We start from the raw sequence: 27157 nt of genomic DNA on the forward strand, positions 1-27157 counted from the left end.
TGGAGGGTGACCCTGCACTGCTGGGGTGTGGGGGTGGTGGGAGACATGAGTGGGGGCCTGGTGGAGGGTGCCCCTGGTAGCTGGGGGGTGGGGGTGGTGGGAGACATGAGTGGGGGACTGGTGGAGGGTGACCCTGCACTGCTGGGGGGTGGGGGTGGTGGGAGACATGAGTGGGGGCCTGGTGGAGGGTGACCCTGCACTGCTGGGGGGTGGGGGTGGTGGGAGACATGAGTGGGAGCCTGGTGGGGGCTGCCCATGGTGGCAGGGGGGTGGGGGTGGTGGGAGACATGAGTGGGGGCCTGGTGGAGGGTGCCCCTGCACTGCTGGGGGGTGGGGGTGGTGGGAGACATGAGTGGGGGCCTGGTGGAGGGTGACCCTGCAGTGCTGGGGGCTGGGGGTGGTGGGAGACATGAGTGGGGGCCTGGTGGGGGCTGGCCATGGTGGCAGGGGGGTGGGGGTGGTGGGAGACATGAGTGGGGGCCTGGTGGGGGCTGGCCATGGTGGCAGGGGGGTGGGGGTGGTGGGAGACATGAGTGGGGGCCTGGTGGAGGGTGACCCTGCACTGCTGGGGGGTGGGGGTGGTGGGAGACATGAGTGGGGGCCTGGTGGAGGGTGACCCTGCACTGCTGGGGGGTGGGGGTGGTGGGAGACATGAGTGGGGGCCTGGTGGAGGGTGACCCTGCACTGCTGGGGGGTGGGGGTGGTGGGAGACATGAGTGGGGGCCTGGTGGAGGGTGACCCTGCACTGCTGGGGGGTGGGGGTGCAGGGGGACATGAGTGGGGGCCTGGTGGAGGGTGACCCTGCACTGCTGGGGGGTGGGGGTGGTGGGAGACATGAGTGGGGGCCTGGTGGAGGGTGACCCTGCACTGCTGGGGGGTGGGGGTGGTGGGAGACATGAGTGGGGGCCTGGTGGAGGGTGACCCTGCACTGCTGGGGGGTGGGGGTGGTGGGAGACATGAGTGGGGGCCTGGTGGAGGGTGACCCTGCACTGCTGGGGGGTGGGGGTGGTGGGAGACATGAGTGGGGGCCTGGTGGAGGGTGACCCTGCACTGCTGGGGGGTGGGGGTGCAGGGGGACATGAGTGGGGGCCTGGTGGAGGGTGACCCTGCACTGCTGGGGGGTGGGGGTGGTGGGAGACATGAGTGGGGGCCTGGTGGAGGGTGCCCCTGCACTGCTGGGGGGTGGGGGTGGTGGGAGACATGAGTGGGGGCCTGGTGGAGGGTGACCCTGCACTGCTGGGGGGTGGGGGTGGTGGGAGACATGAGTGGGGGCCTGGTGGAGGGTGACCCTGCACTGCTGGGGGGTGGGGGTGCAGGGGGACATGAGTGGGGGCCTGGTGGTGGTTGACCCTGCACTGCTGGGGGGTGGGGGTGGTGGGAGACATGAGTGGGGGCCTGGTGGGGGCTGCCCATGGTGGCAGGGGGGTGGGGGTGGTGGGAGACATGAGTGCGGGCCTGGTGGAGGGTGCCCCTGCACTGCTGGGGTGTGGGGGTGGTGGGAGACATGAGTGGGGGCCTGGTGGAGGGTGCCCCTGGTGGCTGGGGTGTGGGGGTGGTGGGAGACATGAGTGGGGGCCTGGTGGAGGGTGACCCTGCACTGCTGGGGTGTGGGGGTGGTGGGAGACATGAGTGGGGGCCTGGTGGAGGGTGCCCCTGGTGGCTGGGGGGTGGGGGTGGTGGGAGACATGAGTGGGGGACTGGTGGAGGGTGACCCTGCACTGCTGGGGGGTGGGGGTGGTGGGAGACATGAGTGGGGGCCTGGTGGGGGCTGCCCATGGTGGCAGGGGGGTGGGGGTGGTGGGAGACATGAGTGGGGGCCTGGTGGAGGGTGCCCCTGCACTGCTGGGGGGTGGGGGTGGTGGGAGACATGAGTGGGGGCCTGGTGGAGGGTGACCCTGCAGTGCTGGGGGCTGGGGGTGCAGGGGGACATGAGCAGGTGTGCAGGGTAGTCCCCTGTTTTGTGGGCTGCCTGCTGGGGCCGTGGAGGGTGTACAGGGAACACCTGTGAGGACCCACCCAGCCTAATTGCGTGTGATAATTCCCGCACACCCCTGTAATACACGTACCTGGCCAAATCGCATGTGAGAATTCCCGCGCACCCCTGTAATACACGTACCCAGCCGAATCGCGTGTAGAACTTCTCGTGTACCCCTGTAATACACGTACCCAGCCAAATCGCGTGTGATAATTCCCACGTACCCCTGTAATACACGTACCCTGGCCAATCGCGTGTAGAACTTCCCAAGGAACCCGTGTAATACCCGTACCAAGCCAAATCGCGTCTGATCATTACCACGCACCCCTGTAATACACGTACCAAGCCAAATCGCGTGTGATAATTCCCACGTAGCCCTGTAATACACGTACCCTGGCTAATCGCGTGTATAACTTCACACGTACCCCTGTATTACACGTGCCCTGGCTAATCGCATGTAAGACTTCCCGCGTACCCCTGTAATAGACGTTCCCTGGACAATCGCGTGTTGAACTTACCGCGTACCCCTGTAATACACGTACCCAGCCAAATCGCGTGTGATAATTCCCACGTACCCCTGTAATACACGTACCCTGGCTAATCGCGTGTATAACTTCACGCGTACCCCTGTATTACACGTGCCCTGGCTAATCGCATGTAAGACTTCCCGCGTACCCCTGTAATAGACGTTCCCTGGACAATCGCGTGTTGAACTTACCGCGTACCCCTGTAATACACGTTCCCTGGACAATCGCGTGTTGAACTTCCCGCGTACCCCTGTAATACACGTTCCCTGGACTATCGCGTGTTGAACTTCCCGTGCACCCCTGAAATACACGTACCCTGGCAGCCTGGCTAATCGCGTGTATAACTTCACGCGTACCCCTGATATGCACGTTACCCGCTTTGCGTTCCTTGTTTGGCAGCCCTGTAAACTGGTCCAGGGTTAGCGCAGCCCTTTGCGATGATTTAGCGATTTTGATGGCTTTTCCTTGCGCGAGGGCATTCTTGGGGGCGTTACTGGCGCTGCTGCAGGGTCGCTGCGATACTCTGCGCCACGGCTGGTTTGGGAGCCTAAAATCCATGAATACGCTGTGCGCGGAAATCGGTTTTAGCGCACGTGCCTGGCGCAGACAATCGCACGCGGACACTCTGCGCCAGCCGCTTGCGACACTTTTCTGCGAAATTCTATGAATTACCCTGACAGTTTTCTTCCAGTTTAAGGGTGGTCCTTCAAGTGTAGTCCCTGTCCTTTGACACACGATGCTGTCTCTATGCTGGGCACTATGCTTCTCTCTGTGATGCCGCTGTGTTCTGCTTCTACCCTTATCCCTGCTTCTGCCCCTGCTTGGGACTGCTGCATATTTTACAGCGTTAACCCGACACTGGCCATGACCTTTGGTCATGCCAACTGTATATTTAAACACATTAAGGGACCACTAGTGTTGGCCTTCATCTATGGCCAGTAGCCACGGCCTTTGGCTGTGCCCACCGTATATTTCTCAACACTAACCAGACAATACCCATTACCTTTGACCGTGGCCAGTGGTCACACCATTCAGTTGTTCCCCCTGTATATCTTTCCATATTAAGGGGAAGTAGCCATGGCCGGTATCCAGTAATTATAATGAAAAAAAAGACAGAGAATGAATTTACAGCGAAAACATTTACAGCGAAAAAATATATATTAATGGTTGATGGAGTAGGGTGTTAAAATTGGTAGGGAGGGGTTTGTGGTAGGTTTAAATGCATGTGGAAAGAAGGGGGGGACGTGGGAGAACCGCCCCCAAAAAATATTTGTTTGTCATTAAAGTTTTGTTAAAAAAATATTCTCTGTCATTTCATTTGTTAAAATCACATAGAACCACCATGGCTTAAGACATGGCCAGTGACTACAGACTTGGGCTGTGCTCACTATATATTTTCAAACACTAACCAAACCTAGCCATGGCCTTTAGCCATGGATAGTGACCACATCCTTTGGCTGTGCCTACTGTATATTTTACAACACTAACTGGCCTCTAGCCATGGCCTTCAGCCATAGCAAGTGGACACAGCCTTCGGCCTGGCAAACTGTATATTCTACCAAATTATGGGCCACTATCTATGTCCTTCAGCCATGGACAGTGCACAGTGTATATTGTACAATACTAACCAGCCACTATACATGGCTTTCGGCCATGGCCAGTTGCCTGAGCCTTGGCCACGGAATAGGCCAAACCAAGACCACGGCGTAAATTGCTATTTAGTTAATCAAAGTTGCATTAAGTTGATGTAATTTGTAATGTTACCATTGTCATCAGTGATGTCATCTATGATGTCAACATTGTGATCATAGGCTGGGCAACAGGGGGCGCGATGCTAAGGTGGCTCTTGCTGAATTTCAGGTGTTTTGTTGCATTAAGTTCTCACCTTAGCATCCCTGCAACTAGAGGTTTTTCCTTGAATATGTATATATAATAGTCACCTCCACTACAAGTGCCTCCAACCTTATCTAAATGTATCACCCCCTCTTCTCAGTGTATCTCACCTTTTACCTCAATGGCTATCGCTCTCAACTCCTTCTTCTCAACATGACCTCCCTCTGTCTTTCTGAGAATCATATTTCCACTCATGTCTTACCTTTTTTCCAGCACCTCTATCATGATTTCTCTCACATTAATTTCCTCTCATTAATTTCTCTCTACATTTTTTTTGCGTTTTCCTACCATTTTTGTATCAACTCTAAATTATCCTTTCATACCAGGATATTGCTATTCATTCACCGTCTGTGTGTCACAATATTCTCTGTTATTAGAACCGATGGCTAATGAGTAGTGTGTCAAGTTAGCGGAATGCTGGCTGAATTCTCTGAAGGTCAGTGTTTATTGCAAGCTGCTGCCTGCTCTAGTACTCCCTGCATCTCCCACTCCCACTGCTTCCTATCACCGCCTGCTTCCACTACTCTTCAACTTTAGTGCCCACCCCATGCTAAATTGTAACATCCCTGCCTACACTGCAGAAGATGAGTCTCTGTTGCTTCTTCGGACAACCCACAGAAATAGAAAAGGGACTCTGAAAACTCTCTTTGCTATTTCCAAGATGACTAACTTGACTGTAGTTTCTTTTTTTTGTTATAGAGAAAAGGATTGAGCTATCAATAGTATGTATTTTTATATCAAATATTAACTAGCTCTCTGTTTGTTAGTCTGTGGTGTTATTGGAAATAATACCTTCAGTGGACTTGCAGTAATGTTCACCTTTCTTGTTGAAGGCCCTTGCACTTTTGAAACGTTGAAAGCATTGAAGGTCATCAATGGCTCACTATGTGCCTCACATGTATTCAAGATGAAGTCTTTCCCTAATCTGTCAATAATTCTCCACCTCTGAATTATTGTAGAACCCTTCTACATCATCCACATGTTTCTCTCCTTTCTCCTCTTCTCCCCCATTATCTCCATTTGTCCTGGGTTTTCTTTAGCATCTGTGTCTCATTTTCTCTCTATTACTTTCCTTCACAGTTCAAATGGTCCATTATTTTTTCCCTCTGCAACTATCTCATTCCATCCTTCACCACATCTCTCTCTTTCCTTCTCTCTCTGTATTTCTCCCTGCCATAGCTCGTGTCTCATATCTCTAAGGGGTCATTACAAGTTGGCGGTAGTGTTAAAACCTGTACGGAACTCACCTTTTCCAGCTGCCGTTGAGATAAAGTCCTCAAAACAAAATAACCACTGCATGCGGTATTACCCATGGAGTATTACCATTTGTGTAGCTTTGTGCATAACAAATTTCTTTTCACCCCATCGAAGGACGTTTTGTGATCAATACTCGCCATATCGCCTTGGATATGCATCTGCCGCAAAGAGGATCACCCTGCCTCCCGGAAGTCACTCAAGACCTAGCTCTTGCCATCTGCATCATGGCTGACCTAATCCGCCTCTCGAGTGATGGGGCAATGATGAGTCACACGAGGAGACTTTATTAAAGTACCAAGCATGCGCAAAAAGAATTCCCGTAGACCTGTATGACAGGACCTGCACTCTTTCATCAAAACAAGTAATCAGCCATGACCTGCGGGTACATATCACACTCCATCTCAATGGAACATAGCGGTATCCCACCCATGGCACAGCGACCCACCAGCATACTCCTGCAATCATCCATTACTTGATCTCATATCACACATCACCCGGCCACTAGAATCCAGCTAAGTCCCACGAAAAAGAAGTTGGTCTAGCTGGGCACATATTCAGTCTCCTTGACTCGCATACTCTCTGGATAGCCTATCACTACACCCATCTACAAGCTAGGTTTCCATGGGTTGCTAGCAGGGACTTATCCATCCCTACCTACCTTCATACTGGCTAAAATGCATAAACACATTCTAAAAGCCTGTTACCAATTTCTCCTACCTCAGACTTCAGTCCTCCAAGGGCGTTCACCTACAAAGCTTTGAGCCATAACAAAGGCCCTAGGTGCTTTACAAATGCTATATTGCATTACTTTACATACAGGATTGCTGTATGCCCCCATAGGAGTCCTATGAACTCCAAAATGGGGAATAAAGAGGGGGTCTGTTTGCTTCAAAATTATGTGGGCCCTTCCCATCACTGCATGGAGAATGGTAACTCAGTTCAGTGTTTTTACCAAAGGTAATACAACCAAACTAATACTGCCCCCTAAGTAACTATTTATACCATTCCCAACTCCTTGTAACCCTTTCCAATTCTTTCAATATATTTGTCCCCTTCTACTGTCGGTATCTCTCTGTAATTCCATGGAAAATCCATCTGCCCTCCAGTAACAACCAGCAATATATTGATTGTTAAATATGTTTTTGTCATTACAGATATCGTGCAAGCCTAGAGGCAACTCATCTTATGGAAGGCCAAAGTGTGAGGACACGCACACTCGCCCATGAGCCTCACTCACATGATGATATCTGGCGGCTTGTATTATTGACTTCAGGGCCGCACTTGAGGACTCGCCAGTACAATAAAGCCCCAGAGAATATCTGCATTTTGTGTTCTTTTTCTCTCTGCATTTCAGGTCTAGCTGTGTCACCAGGGGACATTTTCAATCGAACTCTGAATTTGACCATGATTGCCTGAAAGACTGACTGGCAACATGACTGTGAATGACGGCGACAGGAAGTTGCGGCTTGTGATTCAATTCCAGTTCGGGATGGCCTTTTGGCGACCCTGTTGTCAATATCCACACACACCACTTCCTTTGCACTTGACTTGGTGTCCTTCGGAGGTTTGTGTCAGACCAGAATGGCAGCAGCCCACTACAGGTTAGGTTACAGGCCTTACATGAATCAATACTTTGCAGTCCTACTCTTCCCTGCCTCATGCTTAGAGGGACCAAAAGGAAACTCATGCTCATCCCTTGAACAGAGTAAAAGATAGTAAAAGAACAAAGTAGCCTTTGGCTATCAGATTTCTTAAAAGGTGTGCAAAGCTTCCCCCCGACTGGTTGCACAGATCCTTAAACGGATTTGCTCCAGTTCTCCAGGTTAGCTCCTGGGCACTTTAGAAGCAGCTGTCAGATGTATGAGACTTCCCCATTGGTTCCAATTGTTACTTAGAAAAGAAATAACATAACCAAAATATCAAGGTCGAGAAGACTTTGAGGCCTCGTGTAGCTTTATTTTCTTCTCTCTCAATACCTCTTAGTGTCTATTTACCTTTCTCTCACAACTTTTAATCTTTCTATATCATTCTCTTTTTCTTCAAGTCTCTCTTTCTCTCTCTGCCTCTCTTTTTCTCTTTTTCTCTTTCCCTCTCACCCTTTATTCCTCTCCATCTTTCTTTTTGCAATTGACTAATTTTAATTATAAGTCACGACCAAACACGTCAATTTCTGACACCCACAGACTAGACCGTTTATCGAACATGATTTTCAATTCGTGAATTAAAAAGATTAACATGAATGGGACCTACTGAGTACTGCTCCTCCAGCGCCTTCAGGTCCTTGGCTTCCTCTTTGAGTCTTTCCTTGGGAAGCACGCAGCGTGACGTTCTCAAGAAGTGCAGCGTGATTTCTCGCGGAGTAGTAATGGTGAGAATGGGCTCAACCACACCCAGAGAGCTCATGTCCAAGGTAAGCGATACATTGGATCCTCTCCTATCGGGTGAGAAAGGGGGAAATCAAATCCTGAGAGCGCCACTGACATTTCCGCCATCAATATATAATGCAGACAATGGAAGAGAAGGCTGTGTGACCAACCTCAGAAGTGTTAGTGCTGGATATCTATAAGCAATGAAGGTTGGTTGATCATATACTGAGTTTTCTAAAACAACTTTATGTTTGGAGGTAGCTTCCAAATCGTGGTCATCATTAAAATAATACTTTAATGAAGTGCACTGTTGTTAGTCAACAGCGCACATTGTGGCCAACAATCTATACCTTTCAATTTAATTTCAAGAAGTCATGAGCTTTCAACGCTTGATCCACTTGCCTTCTTGTTTTTCACTGTATTAGTTCTACAGTATGGTATTGTTCTTATTCTATTTCCTCCCCGATTACACGTACTAGTTAAGCACTTATTGCTAATCCGGATGGGATTTTTGCACTTACTGTCTTTGCACTTCATAGGTGACATTCATTACAAAAACGTTGCATAGATGTAAGTTCAACACACACTAGGGGAGAAATTGCCAAGTGCAATAAACATATTCTTTCAATGCATTTTTGCACCAGGGAAGTATTGACCTTGGTCCTTTGCACTGGCATACATGTGTGTTGTTTTTCTTTGGGCACAAGGGCAATGTTTGCCCTTCTGTTTGTTGCTCTTGCACTGATGCCAGGTCAGTAGCATGGGTCTTTTTAAAAATGATATGGTTCTTTTCCACTTGCCAGCACCATTGCACTTTATTAAAGTGAGTGCTTCCAAATCTGTGAAAGATGTCTGTAGCGTTGCCTTGGAGATGCCAAAATGTGACGGTGCCGCCAATTCGTGCTATGCAAAACACGAATAAATGAATACATGCATGTCACAATATTCCATCACAAGTCTGGGACTATCAAGCCATTTATATAGGGAATTGGAGTTGCAGAAGCTAGCATGAGTTGTACCCCCCCAAGAGAGGGAAAAGCCATTCCCCTTCCACCCCTTTCCTTGTGATGCCGAAGCAGAGATAAAGTTGTTGCCCACTTCTGATGGGCTGGCATGCCAGTATAGGGGAGGTGTCTACTCCATTGTTTGATAAGCAGACTTATTTCAGATACAGCCCAAACAACAATGCGTTATGCGATTTATATGCGGAATTGTGAGAAACCAGTGGGATTTTGAGAACTATAATAAGAACTTTATAAGAACTTATACGACACTAAAATACCTAATGAATGATTGTAATATCTAATAAGTTTGAAGTAGAATGTATATAAGATCTTAGAAGATTCTGATAAGATCCTTCTAAGAAAATCAAACAGAAATCATTTATGGGAGGCAGTCCCAGACTCCTTGTGTGATCCCTTTACAGTAGACCGGTGGCTGTCAAAAGGAGAGGCGTGCAAGCATACAGTTTGCAATGGACACTATAGGCCTCATTCCGAGATTGGAGGTAGTCATGGCGCTATTTGCGCCATGACTCCCTCCAATAATGGGTCCGGCACCGGTATGGTTCAATGGGGACTAACCAGTGTTGTCCGACCTTTGCGGGACCGGTAAGTCCCCATTGAAAAAGCCATTCCCCATTCCCATTTGAGCCCCCATAGGGCTCAATGGGAATGGGGAAGGCGCTAATAATTTGCGGTACCGTTATTAGCTCTGCAGTCCCTTAACGGGTCCCGTCCATAACGCCTGGTCAGGCCAGGCATTAAAGGAGGGCCCCGCTAAGGGAACTCATAGTAGGGTGGTAAGGGATTACCGGCACCGGCCTCCTTACCGGTGCCCGGTAGCCCTTACTGCCCTGCACGTAATGAGGCCCTATGTTTGGCATAGCAGACAAAGGATGTAATTCATACAGCCTATTGAGTAGTGAAGCAGTCAGTAATGAGGCGATATGCCTCGAGGCGGTGGGCTGACCCTGTAGGCAATGGCCCACCACCCAAGTGAAGGGCCAATCGAAGCAAGGGTCCCTTAACGAGGGTGTAGGTGCCATTACCGTGAGGAATGGACCAGCACAAAAGGGCATATCGCCATTAGCATCTGTGTAGTTCCCTACACGGGTGCTAATGGTGTCTTAAAAAAGTATCTTTATCATACAGTTCAGCTCCTTCGTAGTGCTTCTTGCCAGTGAAGTCTGTTTTCACTGTTGATGGCTTTGACATCATCAACATAAAAATGGACTTCACGGCTGCATGGCGCCCGACCTCAGGTTAAGGGTAACTTTCTTTTTTTTGAGACACCATTAGCACCCGTGTTGAAAACTACATGGGTGCTAATTGGTGAAGGGGGAGTGGAGAAGGGAAGGGGTTGTGGGGAAGGGAAGGGAGCGCTGGCTGCCCAGGCAGCTCAGAATGCGGGCTTATACTATACAGTTAAGCCCACATTCTCAGCCTCCTGATTGGCCAGAGCCCCCAGCCAGGATGCTCATGCTAGTCATTTAGGTCTGAGCTGTGTGCCCAGAAATGTGAGACCCTAAAAGCCAATCTCTCTATCGGTACCCATACTGGCTCTGAAGACAATTCCTCTACCCATTCATGTTAATAAAAATATTGAAGTGTTTGCTTTTACTTCAACCCTTGTGGTGGAAGGGTAGAGGGAATTTTGTGGACTTGGTGAAGAATTCAGGGAGAGTGGATAAGGTTGTGATTTTGTGTTGTCAAATTGAAACTAATTGGTAGTGATCAATTCAAATTTACATTTGCGCTGAACTGAGCTGCAAAGGGGGACCTATTTAAATCTCATAACCGGTGGGTTTCAACACCGCGCTGTTTTATAGACTGCAAGCTACTTCTGCACTTCATATACTATCACAATACACAACTTTTAGTAACACTAAAAATTTGTATTTATTCATATTTATACGCAAAGCTGGATGTGATTTCCAGTAGCTCCTTTTCCCATATAAAACTCCTTAAAGGCTATTTTTCAAATGTAAGTGGAAAAAAGGATATACTAAAATCCACCTTTTTTAGTATTGATTGCTAAGCATGCATTGTCATCAAAGAAGTGACGATTCACCACATTTAGAAAACAAATTTAAAATATTAAAAAAATTCTTGATTGAAAATCTGATAATCGCTCTCTCAAGCCTCATATTTTATTTTTTACTTTGTATTTATTCTTGGACCACTTAGGCTTTGCCACTATCAACCCCATCGTTTGTTCGTTATCGCTTGTCGATCACGCTCTATTCGGGTCCTCAACCTATGATTCACCACATGATTTTGGACTACATCTCCCACCTGCCAAAACCAGTGTAGTCAGGTCTGAGGTATGAAGGGAGTTTTAGCCAAAAACATCTTGAGAGCCATGGACTGTAGACCCAATGCTCTTTTCCAATGGAGGACAATATCCACGCGCTGTCTCCTTATATCATTTTCAACCAGCCATTTCCATATCTCAATTGTGGCTTGATGGGCATCAGGAGATTGATTGGAAGGGAGTCGGCAGAAATGCTCTTTGGGTAATTGGTTCTGATGCTCACAGACAAATGTTCTAAGTCTTTTGCTTGAATTTTTTTTGATCAAACTGGACCACCAAAATTTAGATCTTGAGTTGGGATCAGGAAATATTAGTGGAGGTACGATGGGTGGTTGAGAAGTGGTAGTGGGTGGGTTGTGGTGCGTCTTCCGCCACTTTCAATCAGAAAAGGATGACGAAATAAAAGAAATTCAAATTCCTTTTTCACACTTCATACATACATTTTTTTTTTGTTAGAAATGGATATGCCAAATTACTGATTGTTCGAAAACTAGGTGAAAATCAATTGTTGCAAAGTGATTGAATTAAATCACAAGAATATTTTCAAAATAATGATGGTTAGTTGACTATATATTAAAAACTTGTCCCATTTATTATTTAAAAGAGCAAATATTAACAGTGAAATAAATAAAATGGTTGGAAAATGTGAGTGACATGAATTTTATGCAAAACAGCAGTGGGGTGAGGCAGGGAAGTATCGAAGAAACCGAACTCACTAACGTATTCTCAGAAGAGGATTATGAACTGTTAATGCCCCCTTAGAAAGCTAAAGATGTATTTGGTTTGGTACGACTAAAATTCATTTGTTTCATTTTGTGGGTAAACTTTTAAATTGACTAAAAGAAACAGATTCTTTTCATTTGTTTTTTTCATTAACTGCAATACAATTTCAAACAATTGGTTTCCAACAGATAATTTTTCTAAAAAAAAAAACTGTTGACATTTCTCCAGGATTCAGCTATTCACTGAGTTACAAAGTGCTCGATTTTCAAAATCTTTTTTCGTGCAAGTTATTAAATGTACAAGTGCATCTTCTTTACTTAACTTATACAAACGTTCTCTTTAATCCACAAATGATATGTGAATGTGTGCCTCTGTGGAGTGCACATTTAGATGCAGTTTTTCAAACGAATTACTAAAAAGTGCAAATTAGGGGGTGTTTCTGTGCATTCAAAAATGAGATGCCCTCAATGTGCAGAAATCAAGCATGTTCCACTGCACCTGTTTGAGCAGGTGAATGTGCAAAGCTTGACAGGGACACTTTATTTTTTTATTTATTTTGTATTTTTATAATACCTGAGTTTGGTTTCTAGGCGTGGATTCGGGATTCAAACCTCTGCAGCTCTGCATGATCTTTTTTTTAAGTTGACCCTGTGCTATCCTCTGTTCACTGCAACTTCCAACAGTTATACGCCTTGCTCTTTAGTGGGACAGGAGAAGTTTGAAGGACTGATAATCCACTTCTATTTCTTCCACCAAAACATTACCAGAAATGCTTCTTTGTCTTGCTTTTCAAACTAACGGCCCATCACTGTGAAATGTGCTCCGACTGGATGTCAGTAGCCTGTCACACATGAGCGTTGGCGGGGTGTCCCCAACCCAAAGGTGTCATAGGGGCCTGGCCAGTGCATGCAGCCATTAAATGCAGGTGCACTTTTTAGAATAAGGACATCTGTGCATTTCCTTAAAAGTAGAATTAGCACACCCTCTTCTTTTATTTTACTTGCAGCCGTTTTTGAGAATCTTCCCCTTTTGTCTTTTTTTTTAGGATGCAATAGCAAATATGGTGGTCAGAACAAAATTCCAAGGGACAGCATCATATAAGTAGCATCGGGAGGATAGCTCAGGGGCAAAGTGCTCACCTTGGAAGCAAGACGACACAGAGCAACACATGTTCGATCCCCGGGGCCGCTCTTAGAAACCTCTGGGTATTAAGCGCGTAATAAATGACTTATCATATCATATCATATCTCTCCTGCTCAGCGGCACCATCTCTTGCCCATGGCTAAAAGCATGCATTGCTCGGGGAGTCATTGGTTGCTTACCTCTCCTGGAGGCGGGCATGTTTCTTGACAGATGCGCACGCAGTGAGCATCTCCTCCATATTTCACCTTGTGACGCAGTGCAGCCAATCAGAAGATCCAACTCCGAAGGAAGACGGGCAGCAAAGTACCATGCTGTGCCCTTTTCTGAATCCTCGGGCAGAGGTAGAGGAGGGAGGAAACAATGCCGGGGACTTACGGTGACGCCATTTTAGCAAAAAGTGCCTGGAAATAACAAGCATAATTAGGATGCATGGTCATGCCGCAAGCCTTGACAACAAAGTCTAAAGACACAAACCTCCCAGAACAGGATGCCATTTGTCAACGGGAAGGGAAGGAATATATGTCATTTCTGCGACCCGCCGAAACTCAGACTCCCGAAAATTCCGAATTTTTCTTTTTTTACACCCCCTTACACATATATATGCAGGGGGAGACCCACTGCAGCCCCCATACTTGTATTATAGCCCATACCCCCCTACCACATATACATGTGGTGCAAAGAGGTTGGAAAAGAAATCTGAATTTTCGGCAATCAGAGTTCTGGAGGCGCAGTAATGGTGTTATTCCAAGGGAAGCAGTGCCAAGATGCGTTCCCTGTTCCATCCTTTAACCTGGATGATTGTCAGGGCTGTTATGTAGAAAGGGAATGTTGACATAACTCGTGTGCTTGGTGCATGGATGGCTGGTAAGGACAGATGTTTTAAGGTTTAAGCTGTCCTGAAATGTGAATACTGAGATAGCACAAACCTAATGGACTAGTGTTGTTCTAAAACTCTTGTGTCGTTCCTTGTCTGTATGAACTTGAATTAGCACGCTGTGTGCGGGGGGGGGGGAGCCAATCAGGTTGCTCGGATCGAGGGGTGAATCCCACGAGCCAAGCCAGCATTCCGAGCAACCTGGTGGTTGCTTCCCTGCCCCACCATCTTCCCCACACCCTCGCTTCCCTTAACATAATTGGCCCTGTCTCTCCAACCCCCACTTACTTGATGGCTGTGGTGGCAGGAGCCTGCCGCTACTACTGCTGCTCCGACTTCCTACTTCCTGCCACATGGAAATGGAGGAGAGGGTTCGCTTGGAGCTCTGCCTTCCAGCTCCATGGCGTCCACCTCTACAAAGTCTTTTCTATGAATAAACGGGACGCTGCAAGGCACCCCGTTCATTCATAGCAAAGACACCGCTATCAGCACCCCGGGTTACAGGATTGGAAACCTGGTCTGCTAATGGCGTTAGTAACCCATTCCATGGGCTATACTGGAGGATAATGTCCCGGTCCCCTAGTTAAAAGCCCTCACTTCGCTCTGGCCTTTAACTCTGGCTGCCAGGGCCACTACCCCAACCCCCTACCCCACCAGTATAGCAAGTTGAGCGAAATACTAACACCCTATTAAAGTAATGTAATGTGAAGTGGCCAGTACAACTTCTGCTTTTTGATGGCCCCTTGGCATATGCTCCTGGAAGGAAGGCTAATTAGAGGGACTAGAAAATGGAGACGCAGGTGCAAGGCTGTTGGTATTGATAGGTGCAGGACGGAAATGTCCCTCTCTGTTGGTTTGTGGTGGTGGACCTTGGGTGTCTGGATATCCACAGAGGATATGCTAAGTTCAATTGGCTATATGAGTGCTGGGACACTGTGAGTTTTACTGGCCTGGAACATGGATGGTATGGGGTACAAGTAAAGATGACGTGAAGCCGTGTTCAGATAGCTCTTCAGCGAGCCAGAGTGGTGAGTGTGATGGTAGGACAGCAATAGATGTTAGGCGGAAGAGTATGCAGTGTAAGGTGGGAGGAGATGAAAAAGGTAAGTCGGATAGGGCCTGGGCAATCTGTAGTGATGGCATTGACCGAGACAGTGGGCCTCATTCCGAGGTGGGAGGTAGTCATGGCGCTATTAGCACCATGACTACCTCCGATACCAGTACCGAGTCTGCCCTGGTTCAATGGGGACTTACAGGTCTATTCCGACCTTTGCAGGACCGGTAAGTCCCTATTGAAAAAGCCATTCCCCATTCCCATTTCAGCCCCATAGGGCTCAATGGGAAGGGGAAGGCGCTAATAACGGTACCGCAAATTGCGGTACCGCTATTAGCTCTGAAGTCCCTTAACGGGCCCGTCCATAATGCCTGGTAAACCAGGCATTAAGGAAGGGACCCTCTAGGGGACCTCGGAATAGGGCGCAAAGAGATTACCGGCACCAATGTCCTTAACGGTGCCCGGTGTCCCTTTGCGTGCACCTCGTAATGAGGCCCAATGGGCTCTTCTTGTCCTTGGGCTTGAAGAAGTCATTAGCAATATCCCTCAAAATGCAGGAATGTGGTTAGATGTGTAATAGACAATGGGCCTTATTACACGGTCTGTCATTGTGGATGGCGGAATTACCGCCCTACTCCAAGGTGAGCGGGGCGGTAATTCCCCATTCACCAAGGCACTTCCCCATTCCCATTTTTGCCACCATAGGGCATAATGGGAATGGGGAAGAAGCTAATTACGGTACCGCAAATTGCGGTACCGTAATTAGCACCGAGGTCCCTTTGCGGCACCCTACTTTAACGGCTGGTAAAACCAGCCGTTAAGGTTGGGTCCCGCAAAGGGAACTCGTAGTAAGGCGGTAAGGGTTTACCGGTACCAGTGCCCTTACCGGTACCGGTAAACCCTTACCCCCTACCGTGTAATGAGGCCCAATGTCATTTGCCACCGAGTGCTGTCTATTGATGATAAGGATATTCCTCTTAAAAATAGGTTCCCAAGTTATCTAGGCTCTTTGTTTTTTATGTTTTGGCCTTCTGATGAATACTATAGGCTTCCCTCCACTGGCCACAAACATTCCTTATTGGGTACGTGATGACATTGCATATGGGGCAGTGCAGATAAAATAGAGGGGCAATAGGGTGGGGGAAAAATGCCTGGCCTCTGCAATCCCCAGGAGTGCCTTACTATTGCCCACCTCATTCCAACTAAGCCCTGGCTCTTACTGATTGCTGGTTCATGCACACATAACACACTGAAAGAATATATACCGATGAAACATTTAAAGGCAGTGCCGACATCTTGACAGACATATACTCCAAGGCTCTATACATGGTTAATCTGATAAAACAAGCAGAGGGATGTTGGATACGCTTAAAAAACCATGCATGGTCCACACCTAGGTAGAACATAAAGGTGATGGCTGGAAGGTTTTGAATGAATCATAACCACGGGCACAGCTCTGGGCAACCTTCCAGACCATTATTTCTCAGCCTGCCAAGCCATTACATACCATACGCAAATCAGGCTTGGTCCACACCTAGGACAAAGAGAAAAGTGCAGATAATTGCCGACCCGAAACGCATCATGTGATCATAATAACTACTACTGGAACCTTGGTTTTTTCCGAGTCCGGAGACCCAGCCTGTAGACCTATTCTGGGATGACAGCAACAAGCTTTTTGATATCTCTCTCTGGCTGCAATGAAGAAGGATGCAGCATCCCTCATTTAACATGTCTCACCTATGGATTAATAGAAAGCCAGATCATTCTAGAGATGGGTACCATCTACAACAGTGCCCTGGCATACCCAGGGGCCCGAAGTGTCACCCTATGTTGCTAGGAACGCTCTAGAAATTCATTGCTATTGACTGAGACACAAAGCCTTATTTGATTACTTCAGTTATGTGCTCTAAATGTATAATATTGATGAATGACTTTCACAGATACCTCAGAGTTGCTACCCTTCCTCCTTCCTGCTTTTATATGGTCAACTTTTTGTTGCATAACTTTTCATCTCTCGCGTCTCTAATGCTAATCCTCTGTCCCCATCTATGGGCACAATCGCTGCACTGTACGATTACCATCTACTGTCATCTCACTTTCGATATGTACACTTCCAACCACATCCTGCAGTCTGGGTGCTTGATATCGGTGTTTTTTTTTAGCTTGCAACTCTATAACAAAATCATATGGCGAACAACAGGACTAACTACGGCTCTTAGCTTTGTTAGAAAACCTCCCACAATGAAGGTTACAGACACATTGCTATTACAGCCATCGACCAACGCAAAGTGACAAATGCTTCTTCCTGCCATGGAGGCTTGCATGAGCCACCCTCCAAATCTTGACGCCTTGACACAAAGGGCCTGATTCATGGAAGTGTTTTATAATGGCACAATCCCATAGGAAAACGTTCCAAGAATCAGACAGTATTTTCATAGACTTGTGGAAGTAAGCGTCCTCCCTTGTACCAACCAGTCTTCAACCCACATCATTCAGTAATATCTATCTATCTTCAGCAAAGTGAGTATTTAGAAATATGAGCTTTGTGATCTTTCTAATTTATTTGTATCCATAGCCAACAAATAGACACTTTCAATAAGAAATTCTTGAGGGTAACAGGCCCCCAACTTAAAAGAGAACAGCAAAACATGAAGCAGCTCTGAGACCCTTCCACTCAACAATGTGTTGTATCTGTCACCTTCAATATCAACATATATTGTTGCGCTTGATCTGTTTTCCATTGTAAATCAGCAGCAACACATTTCTGTATCAAAAGGCTATTACCCCAATAAGACGCCACACCCAGATACAACCATGCCATCACACCAGTCAAAAGGAACTTACGCCATTTCCCAGGGGGTGTTCTCAGACCAGGGGGCAGCAGAGGCGGCCGGGTCACTCCCCCCCTAACAAGAGATCTTGTGCCACCAAGCAACAATGCTACACCAGGGGAAGTTAATCTCAGTGACAAGTGCAGCACAACTGGCAAAGAGGGCAAGAACCCACGCCAGGGGGTTTCTCCTCTACCAGTGGGCAGTGATGTGTTTGGTCGCAGGACTGTCACTGTGACAAGTCCTCTGCCAGGCGAAGCACAGCCCATTGCAGCTAAGGAGCCTAAGGATTGTGAAAGTGACAGTCCTGTACATGCATGCTGTGCTGTCAGGGAGCTCTGCAGCACTGGGAAGAACGCAAACGAGAAATTGAGGTTCATTGCTGGTAACTCCTGCGGGAAACCGGGGAACTACGTACCGTCTCCACCACCCGATATCCCGGTGTTACTGGGATATTATGGGCAGCAGAGTGCCCTTATGTTCCCATTGCCATGGAGTCCTATAGGATTCCATGGGATGGGGATGGCACACTCACTAACACCGGCAACACTGGTGCCGGTGATTGCGGCAATGTCTGCCGGTCGATCACAGTCCCTACCGGCAGACTTGGAGTTGACCAGATCGGAAAGGTGCCGGTACACGTTGTCACCAGCAACTTATTTCCAGACCAGCCAACTGGTAATGAGGGCCAATGACTACATAAGATTGTTTCTGCCGAAAAATGCATTCTTCAATAGTTAGCGTATTCAGGTGGCATTTTCTGTGTAGCACAATTAACCCCACCCTGCTGGAATGGTTCCATGTAATAATGTCCCCACAAAAATATCGCCATGCAAAAATATCGCCGAAAAATTGCCGTTTTTTTGTGGGGACATTATTGCATGGAACATGCGGGGGACAACCCCGCAACCCCCAAACCCTTTTTCTTTTTTGGATGCCCCTATCCCCATATATATGGTCACCCATATAATATCGCCACGACCTTTTCTCGGTGATATTATGTACGGCGACCATATATATGGGGATAATGTTACCTGATACCGCTGGAATGTGATGGCTAAGCAAAGGTGTAGTTCACATTCTGCAATACTCATTGATTAATACACATTGATTAATACTCATCTGTTTTGTTTACGCTTTCAGACATTTTGCTTTATTACAGTTCCATGGTGGTCAGCCCAATTAAGACACTTCTTAGTATGTGGAAAAATAGTCAATATGAGGTGCAGTCTAGACACGTTTCGTGGACTAGAGTGACATTTTTCCAGCACTTTGTGCTAAGCTGCTCATGGAATAGGACACAAGAGAGCAGTGAGCAGAGATTGAATGTGTGGTGTGCACAGGTTGATGCAGTTGATGAAAGGAGTACGTCCAAAATACCTGTTAAACCCAAGAAGGAAGCCAATTGAAAACGTAATGCACCTCTTAATAGTTTTGCTGGTTACAAGTGCTGGAAAGACAACAAGGGTAAATATATAAGCTATGAATTACAGCACATAAGAACCAGTTAACCTTGGAAAGGTCGACTGAAAGACACATATCTTGGACAATTTAAGTACTGGAGATCTGTCTCCAGATGTGATGACCAGACTGGGGCTTCTGACTCAAGATAACACCATAGTGCATGTGTCAATTCTGACAGCTTTTCTAGTAAACAATGAACTGAGAGTACAAATAAAACACTAACGCTACCTTCTTTGGTGTAAACTAAATAGGTAGAGAAAGGATAAAATGAAGAGCGCGAGCTGATATAGCGTCATGACCTACGTAAGTGGATGGATGGCGAAACAAAGAATGGGGAACCAGTGATGAAAAACTGAGCAGAGTTGAAGATGAACGCAATCGTTTCAGCAATAGAACTGGGAAAAGTAATAAGTCAAGGAATCAGTCAATTGCCTTGTTAAACTATGTCGTCTTTGCCTAAATGTGTGCGCCCTGATGCCTGTGGGCTTTGGCACAACATAATTAAATAAATACATAAATTCTGTTTTTCAAATGACACCTTTATCTTTGGTCACTAATCTCTAATTCCGTATGCATCTTTATCTAGAGCCCTGAAGAAGGGTCACTCTGAAGCAAGAACAATGCAAACTTTTCTACATCCCAAAAAATTCCTTCCATCTTTCTGATATGTCTAATAAATGTGATTAAAGGTACACCCCTAATCAATTTGTGTTTTTTTGTATTTATTGATGATATGTTGATTTGGCTGTAAACACAAGCATAGACACAACAGTTTCCAGGGCAGTCACTCAAGAAGGTAGTGGAAGATCAGATGTGAGAAAACATGGAAGCGAGAGGATGCACCAGGTGCATGAGGAGGCGAGGCTGAGTAGAGTCCTGCTAGACCTATGCATGGATGTTATGTTGATTTATACCGCGCACCACTACCACCCAAGGGCAGACTCCAGGCGCTCATTGTTCGCAACAAGTTATTGAAATGATAGAGGAACAGCATGTACATGGAGACCGATTCATTGTAAAAGCAGCGTGGTGAGCTGAGCAAGGAATGGGGACGGTTGTGGGGAGTGCAAGGAGCAAGTTTAATCATTTTTGTCTGGGGAATAAGAGGCGACTTAAGCAATAGTCTGTAAATCTGAGAACTAGCGTAGATGTAAGATTTTCCGTGAAAGAGAATGCATTTGCATTTTAAAGCACACCCTGAATTCACTAACGGGATCCGCTTTAAAATGTACAGGTAACAAATACATTCCCCTGTGCTTGTTGCAACAGGCTCATGGGGGTGCACTATGCATGAGACGGTCATTGCTTATCCTTTCATGCATTTGTCTTTTAGTGGGACCCGTATGAACTGTCGCTGTCCCATCTGCATGTCTAGCCCTCAAACAGGTTAGAAAAGCTTTCACATTCTAATGCATGCTAGGGTGCCGGCTAGTGCATCATTTTCGCTGCAGCACAGCCTCCTGCAAATGTGCATGTCTCCTTTGTGCTTAAGGTGACGTCTGAACCTTTAAAGAATTGGGCAACTAAAAAAGTGCATCATCTGTATTATTTGTAGATCAATTGTGGTCACTGCATCGAATTCCTTGCATCGAAATGCAGTTGCATTGAATTTTCTTCATCTAAAAAAATGTCCATCAAATTATTTTTATTTTCCTTTTTTGTTTTTTTTGGGGGGGGTTCCCCCTAACCCCCGTTTTTTACCCTTTATAATGCACCTAAACAAAAATTAACCCGTTGCCCCAAAAAATATGCATTCGATGGAAATGTTTTAGATGGAAAAATTTCGATGGAATAGCATTAGATGGAATGATCAGATACCTTTGTAGATGCCCTATTTTCTGAAAAATTGGCCGATTGTGTTCTTTCTCAATCAAATGTGTCTCCAAAGCACAGACTAACTTATTGTACTCTTGCTTTAGACACTATGGGCCTCATTACGACCCTTGCGCTCTCGGAATGAAGGGGGCCGGTACGGGACAGGCCCCCTTCATTCCGGGAGCACATATTACGAGGTTCCCTTTGCGGGACCCGGATCAGACGTCTGGTAAAACCAGATGTCTTTTCTGGGTCCCGCGAGGGGAAGAGGGAGGTAATAACGGGCCAGATGTAATCTTCCCGTTATTACCTCCCTCCTCATTCCCATTGAGCCCGAGCCCTATGGGGGCTCAAATGGGAATGGGGATGGGTTCCTGCAAGGAGGAATTACTGGGTCCTACTATGTCGGAATGACCCAGTTATTCCTCATTGCAGGAACCCGGTAAAGGAGCCTGGTCTGGAGGCAGCCATGGAGCTAATAGCTCCATGGCTGCTTCCAAACTCGTAATGAGGCCCTATATAATGATTGCACACTTACGTGTATCTTTAATAAAAAATAACATATCCTGATAAAATGGCCCCCACTCTGTAGAGCCTGAAATGCATTGCCCACCATTTCTGTATATCTACATTGCATCACTTTTCATGTCTTGTGGATGAGTGCACTGCATATGCCATCTCTTTTAGAAACCCGCAAATTAATATCCCTAAACATGTCCTGTGGGAGAAACCGGAGATATGTACAAGTTAGAGGAGTGTGGTATCTAGCCAGCAAATGCAATCAGGCCAGCAGGCATCTTTTGCAGCAAAATGATTACATGTATCACATTGGTATCGTGCCAATGAGACTTTTACTTTAGCTGCTCCCGTCAAGCTTAAGAAATATTGTAATCACATAGTCAGGGTTGTCCAACTCCAGGCCTCAAAGGCCGGGATCCTGACGGGTTTTCAGGATATCCCTCATTAATATTCATGAGAAAAAATGTGCATACATTTAGAATCATAGTATGCAAATTTATCTCTTGAATATTAATGAGAGATATCCTGCAACCCCATCAGGATTCTGTCCCTCGAGGCCTGGAGTTGGTCAACCCTGACATAGGTTTTCCAAGGAAGTGGCGGCAATACTTGGTCTACTTTCTTGTTTGTTAAAGAACCATTGCCAAACCACAGCATTTGGCTTGTGAACATCTATGCTACAATCATACATCTAAAAAATGTTGACATGGAGTTTCAAATAAATATTTTGGAGCATCCTGCCTGGGAGACAAGTAGGTAGACGTATGAAAGGAGTCTTCATCCATGAGCAGTTACAGGTAAGTAGCAGTAAGTAGGAGGCACCATAGAAACAACCAATGGACACTATCTGCACCAACAACACTCTCAGACCTCTCACACCACACAATGCTGACATCACAAGCACCAACATTTTACAATCGCTCAGCAGCCAGAATAGTCGAAATCTTCTTTCCAACAATAATGTCCAGATGGAAGTTGCTGTTCCTCAGAAACACTACACTGACATACATTGCATACATACACACACAAAACCTATGGCATTCATCCCATACTACCTAATGCATGTATTCACAGTGAATCACGGGAGAATGGCACCCAACAAACATCCCATCAGCCATAATCATCATCATTATTTGCTGTCATTTTCGAAAAATAAATGTCTGCAGATGCAAAATGTAAAAAACAACCACAGGAAAAAGATTTGTTGAAAATAGATACATATACATTTTGTATTTTTGCAAGAAACTTTGGGTTGGTCACCATAAGTTACCAGGGGGAACCTAGATGTGGACCTCTTGCTCACTCTGCTCAGAGAGGTACAGCTCCACCTCACTGATGAAGCCCAACAAGGCTGTAACACGTGTCTGGGGTTGCTGTTGTTAGTCTTGTTCAAAGGAGGTTTGACTGGTATTTCGGTACTGGACTGACCTTTTGGGCGGGACAAAGCCTGATATGCAAATGGATAGTCCTCCTGTGTGAAAAGTACAATGAGTAAAAAAGCAATGTCTGCGGACTCTGAAAGTGGGGAAAAAAACATAGAACAGGTTATCATGACATGTTCTTTCTAGAGAGGGGCGCCTGCTACGTTTTTTGTATATATCTATATATTTATAATTAAGCACCGTTACAGAGTACAACACACCAAAGGATCACTCAACAACATTAAAACGGGATGACATTGCCCAACATAATATTTATTTAAAATATGTCTTAAAGGGTTGTACCGAAGAGCATATAGCTGGGACAAATAGCATGACATGTATTTTTTTTATTTTTTTTATTTTTATTTTATTGGTTTATCACAAACCTTTAAAATTTTTACAACAAAACACAACCCATCAAAAGAAAAACAAAACGGCAAAGGATTTTTGTCGTTTCCACCCTCCTATAGAAACACCCCTCCCATCTGCTTTATCTTACAGTCTAGTCGCTCTCCTCATTGTTCATCAACCCACGGTAAATTCAGGCGATTTTCGATTATCATAAGAAAACGAGACAATGGCAGTAACAATTTCATGTCCGAGCCTTGGAACATATTGGCCCACCATTCGTCAGCACAAAGGGAGGGGTGATTCAGACTCCAAGAGCCAGGTGGATTGTCCTTTCAGATTGAAGTATTGTGCAAAATAGCACTAAATGCTTATGGGGTTTCCTTATCTTTAGCACATAGTCTGCACATTGGATTTATGATTTTGTTACATTTCCATGAGCCCAGGCGTTCTTTGGTTTTTTAGACGCAACATCATAAATACTCTCCGTGCCTGAGGATCTGGAAACAATTCAATGTAACATTGTGGACAATTGAATGCCCGGTGCCTCACTCATCATTTTTGCAGCAGCTTGTTGGGTACAAGTTCGGTCCCAATCCGCATGCCAGATTTTTAATTTGGCGGCATTCAGGCTGTTATGAAGAATGTCTGAGCTGATTCCGTATTCTTTCAGTATCCATTCGCATCTCTTAACCCACAATGACACCATACTGTTATTCGTTGGTGTTGGACAGTGAAAGATGTCGAATTGCGGTATTTGCTCGTGATAGCGAGTTTTACGAAACAGGCTCACTAGGGTCCAGCATACCCTAGCATGGAGCGATATGAGCGATAATTCATATCTTACACATGCTGTCAGAATTCCCCTTGGAAGAGCCAGTGCCTTGGACCAGAAACAATTCTCCAGCGATGACCATGTTTCGGAAGTACAACCCAAAGTGTTTTGAGCACCATATAGCAAGACTGGGACTACTTTTTGTTGATTAAAAGCTAACAGTGGTTTTATTGAACATTTCCCAAATTTCTTTTGCATGATGACAGCTTGACTTGCCAATTGCTTGCATTTCCTTTTGGTTTAGCAATCCAAGGGCCATCGTTCACAGATGAATTTATTAGCATGCCAAGATATTTTACGCTCTAGGCAGTCTGAATTAACTCTTGACCTAGGAACCATCTCAGTTGTTTCGTTTTTTTCCCTCCTTGGCTATTCAGGTTCTTGAACACTAAGATTTCAATTTTTTTTGTGTTTATCACTAATTGGTTTACTGCAACGTATTGGCCAACCGCATTCAGTTTTCTTTGGAGGCCGACAGGGGTTATGTCCATCAAGACCAAATCGTCGGCGTACAAGAGCCAGCTTAGATGTGACTTAGCTACTTTTGGTGGAAAAGAGCTTACTGCATTGATCGATAAACCTATATCCGATATAAATAAGCTGAATATTGCGGCAGCTAAGGGGCAGCCCTGTTTTACCCCTTTATAGGTTTTGATTGGTGCAGTTAAAGTTCCAGAGCTATCCAGACGGATTTTTATTGAAGTGTCAGAGTGGAGATCCCGGATTGCTGCTACTAAATCAACTGGGCATCCCCAACTTTGTAGTTCTGACTACAAAAGTGACCTGTCGATGGTATCGAATGCGTATGAAAAGTCAATGAAGGCCACATAGACCTTTGTTTTGGACTTTATCGCCTCCATTTTAATCAGGTTCAGTAGTAGCAGGTTTAGCGAGCAGCCTACTTTTTTTACAAATCCAGATTGCCTTTTGTCAACATGATTAGACTTAACTGCCCATGCCACCAGTTTTTGTTGCAGTATTGTGGCATAGATTTTCCCCAGTACGTCCAACAGTGCAACTGGGCGGTAATTTTTTGGGCATGTTCTGTCTCCCTTCTTGAAAATTGGAACGATGACAGCAGACTTGCAAGATTTTGGGGTCCTACGGCACTTAATTATTCTGTTGAATAGAGCTACACATAGGGATGCCCATAACTCTGGATGTTGTTTAATAGTAAAGTTGGTAAGGCCGCCCGGGCCTGGAGCTCACAAGTTTTTTGCGTTCTTAATTATGGACACAATATCTTCTCTCAAAAAGGTCAAGACCCACGGTTTCAAAGATGTTTCCGATGGAACATTTGCTTGGTCCTTATCTTTATAGAGAGTTTCAAAATGGGCTATCCAAACGGATCCCGAGACCATGCAAGACTGCAGTGCAGTTTGAAGAGCTTGTGAGTTATTAATAAGATTCCAAAAGTCCCTCGTGTTTTTGTTCTTCAATGTAGCTATCATCTGCTCCGCATCGTTTTGTACTAATGCATATTTATGCATCTTCAACCAGTTCTTATATTTTTGTTTCACAGCCTTTTTTTCCAAATTACGAGCGGTAACATCTAGGGACTGAGCTCTTCTAAGTGCTGCACGCATCCTTCTTTTTTGTTTAAGGATCTCGAGATCAAAGTGATGAGCCCGGACCATGTTTAAGTTTTTTAGGCCTACCTTTTTTGTTTTAAATTGCGTCAATAATTGATCGTATTCCAGATCAGCACTCGATTGACAATACTGGTTCGTCACAGAGTTAACTTCATTCTCCTCCAGTCTTAAACAAACTCTGTTTCATTCCAGCTTGAGTTTGTATGTCCATGATGGCTTTTTAGTTGTTTCAGTTATTGCAAATTTCATAAGTAGCATATCATGATCACTATTTGTTGTTTTACAGATAATCAGCGAATTTATCCTATAGTGCAAAGCTTCAGACACAAACATGTAGTCTATGATTGATGATGAATCCACGTGATGCCACGTTGGTGCAGGTGGTATATCACCACGAGTGCTTCCATTCAACATCTGGAAATTTCATAGGCTCATTTCATTTAACCATGCTTGTGCCAGTGTGCCCAGTTCTGATTTTGCCTGCTTAAAGAGATTGATGTTTAAATCTCTGCAAAGGATTATCTTCACCCGCCCTAGGGCTTCCACCCGAAGATCTATTAACGCTGATATCTGGTCAATAAAATCTTTCTTTCCTGCTCGTAGATGGTTCCAATACAGATTCAGTATTATGATCCTGTCTTGAGTGTGCTCATGTGCGCCGGCCCTTTCAATAGAAGTCTCTTGAATATAGGGAGAATGGTTGACAGAGTTTATAATGCTCCACCCTGGTGCTCTTCTCACCATCATCAGCAGCCCTGCCATTGGTCGCCCTTGTTTTGATTTTATTGCCGGATTTATTGCGACCTCAAACTCCAAAGTTACCGGCAGCTCACTTAGCCATGTTTCTTGTAAACACACGATATGGAGATTATCTAGCCACATTGTATTAAACAGATGTGTAAATCCGCGAGTGTTCCAAGAGGCTAGGCAGCACTCCTCAAGGGTTTCGGACTCCTGGCATTATTGGGGTTTTTAGGCCCCTGCCAACCATTGCCATTTGTAATTTGCCAGGGGGGAGGTTGTAATTTGAGATCCCTCCTTGGTGTTATCATCAGGCGGGCCTTTTCTTTTAATTGTAATTCTTATTTGCGCATTTTGTACATCAACTGCCACTCCTCCATCGCCCATTGGTATTTGAATTAGCCTTATTGCAAACGGTGAAAACATACGTTTGCAATCCACCCCTTGTGACAAACTCGAGAGCC

The 27157-nt window shown here is 45.8% G+C and overlaps 1 protein-coding gene across 3 annotated transcripts in view; it reads right to left on the reverse strand.

Annotated features, from left to right (window-relative positions):
* Positions 1-27157, reverse strand: part of PTPN7 (protein tyrosine phosphatase non-receptor type 7) — a 460997-nt gene that overhangs the window by 256767 nt on the left and 177073 nt on the right. For all 3 annotated transcript variants that reach the window (XM_069633589.1, XM_069633590.1, XM_069633591.1), the window contains 2 exons: positions 13379-13600; positions 7903-8086 (listed from right to left, as the gene is read on the reverse strand). In XM_069633589.1, coding sequence (XP_069489690.1) covers positions 7903-8086; positions 13379-13437 — 243 coding nt within the window. In that variant the 5' untranslated portion in view covers positions 13438-13600. The remainder of the gene's footprint in view (positions 1-7902; positions 8087-13378; positions 13601-27157) is intronic.

This window comes from Ambystoma mexicanum, chromosome 13 (assembly GCF_040938575.1).
Source record: "Ambystoma mexicanum isolate Mex_15411 chromosome 13, UKY_AmexF1_1, whole genome shotgun sequence".
Taxonomy (NCBI): Eukaryota; Metazoa; Chordata; class Amphibia; order Caudata; family Ambystomatidae; genus Ambystoma; species Ambystoma mexicanum.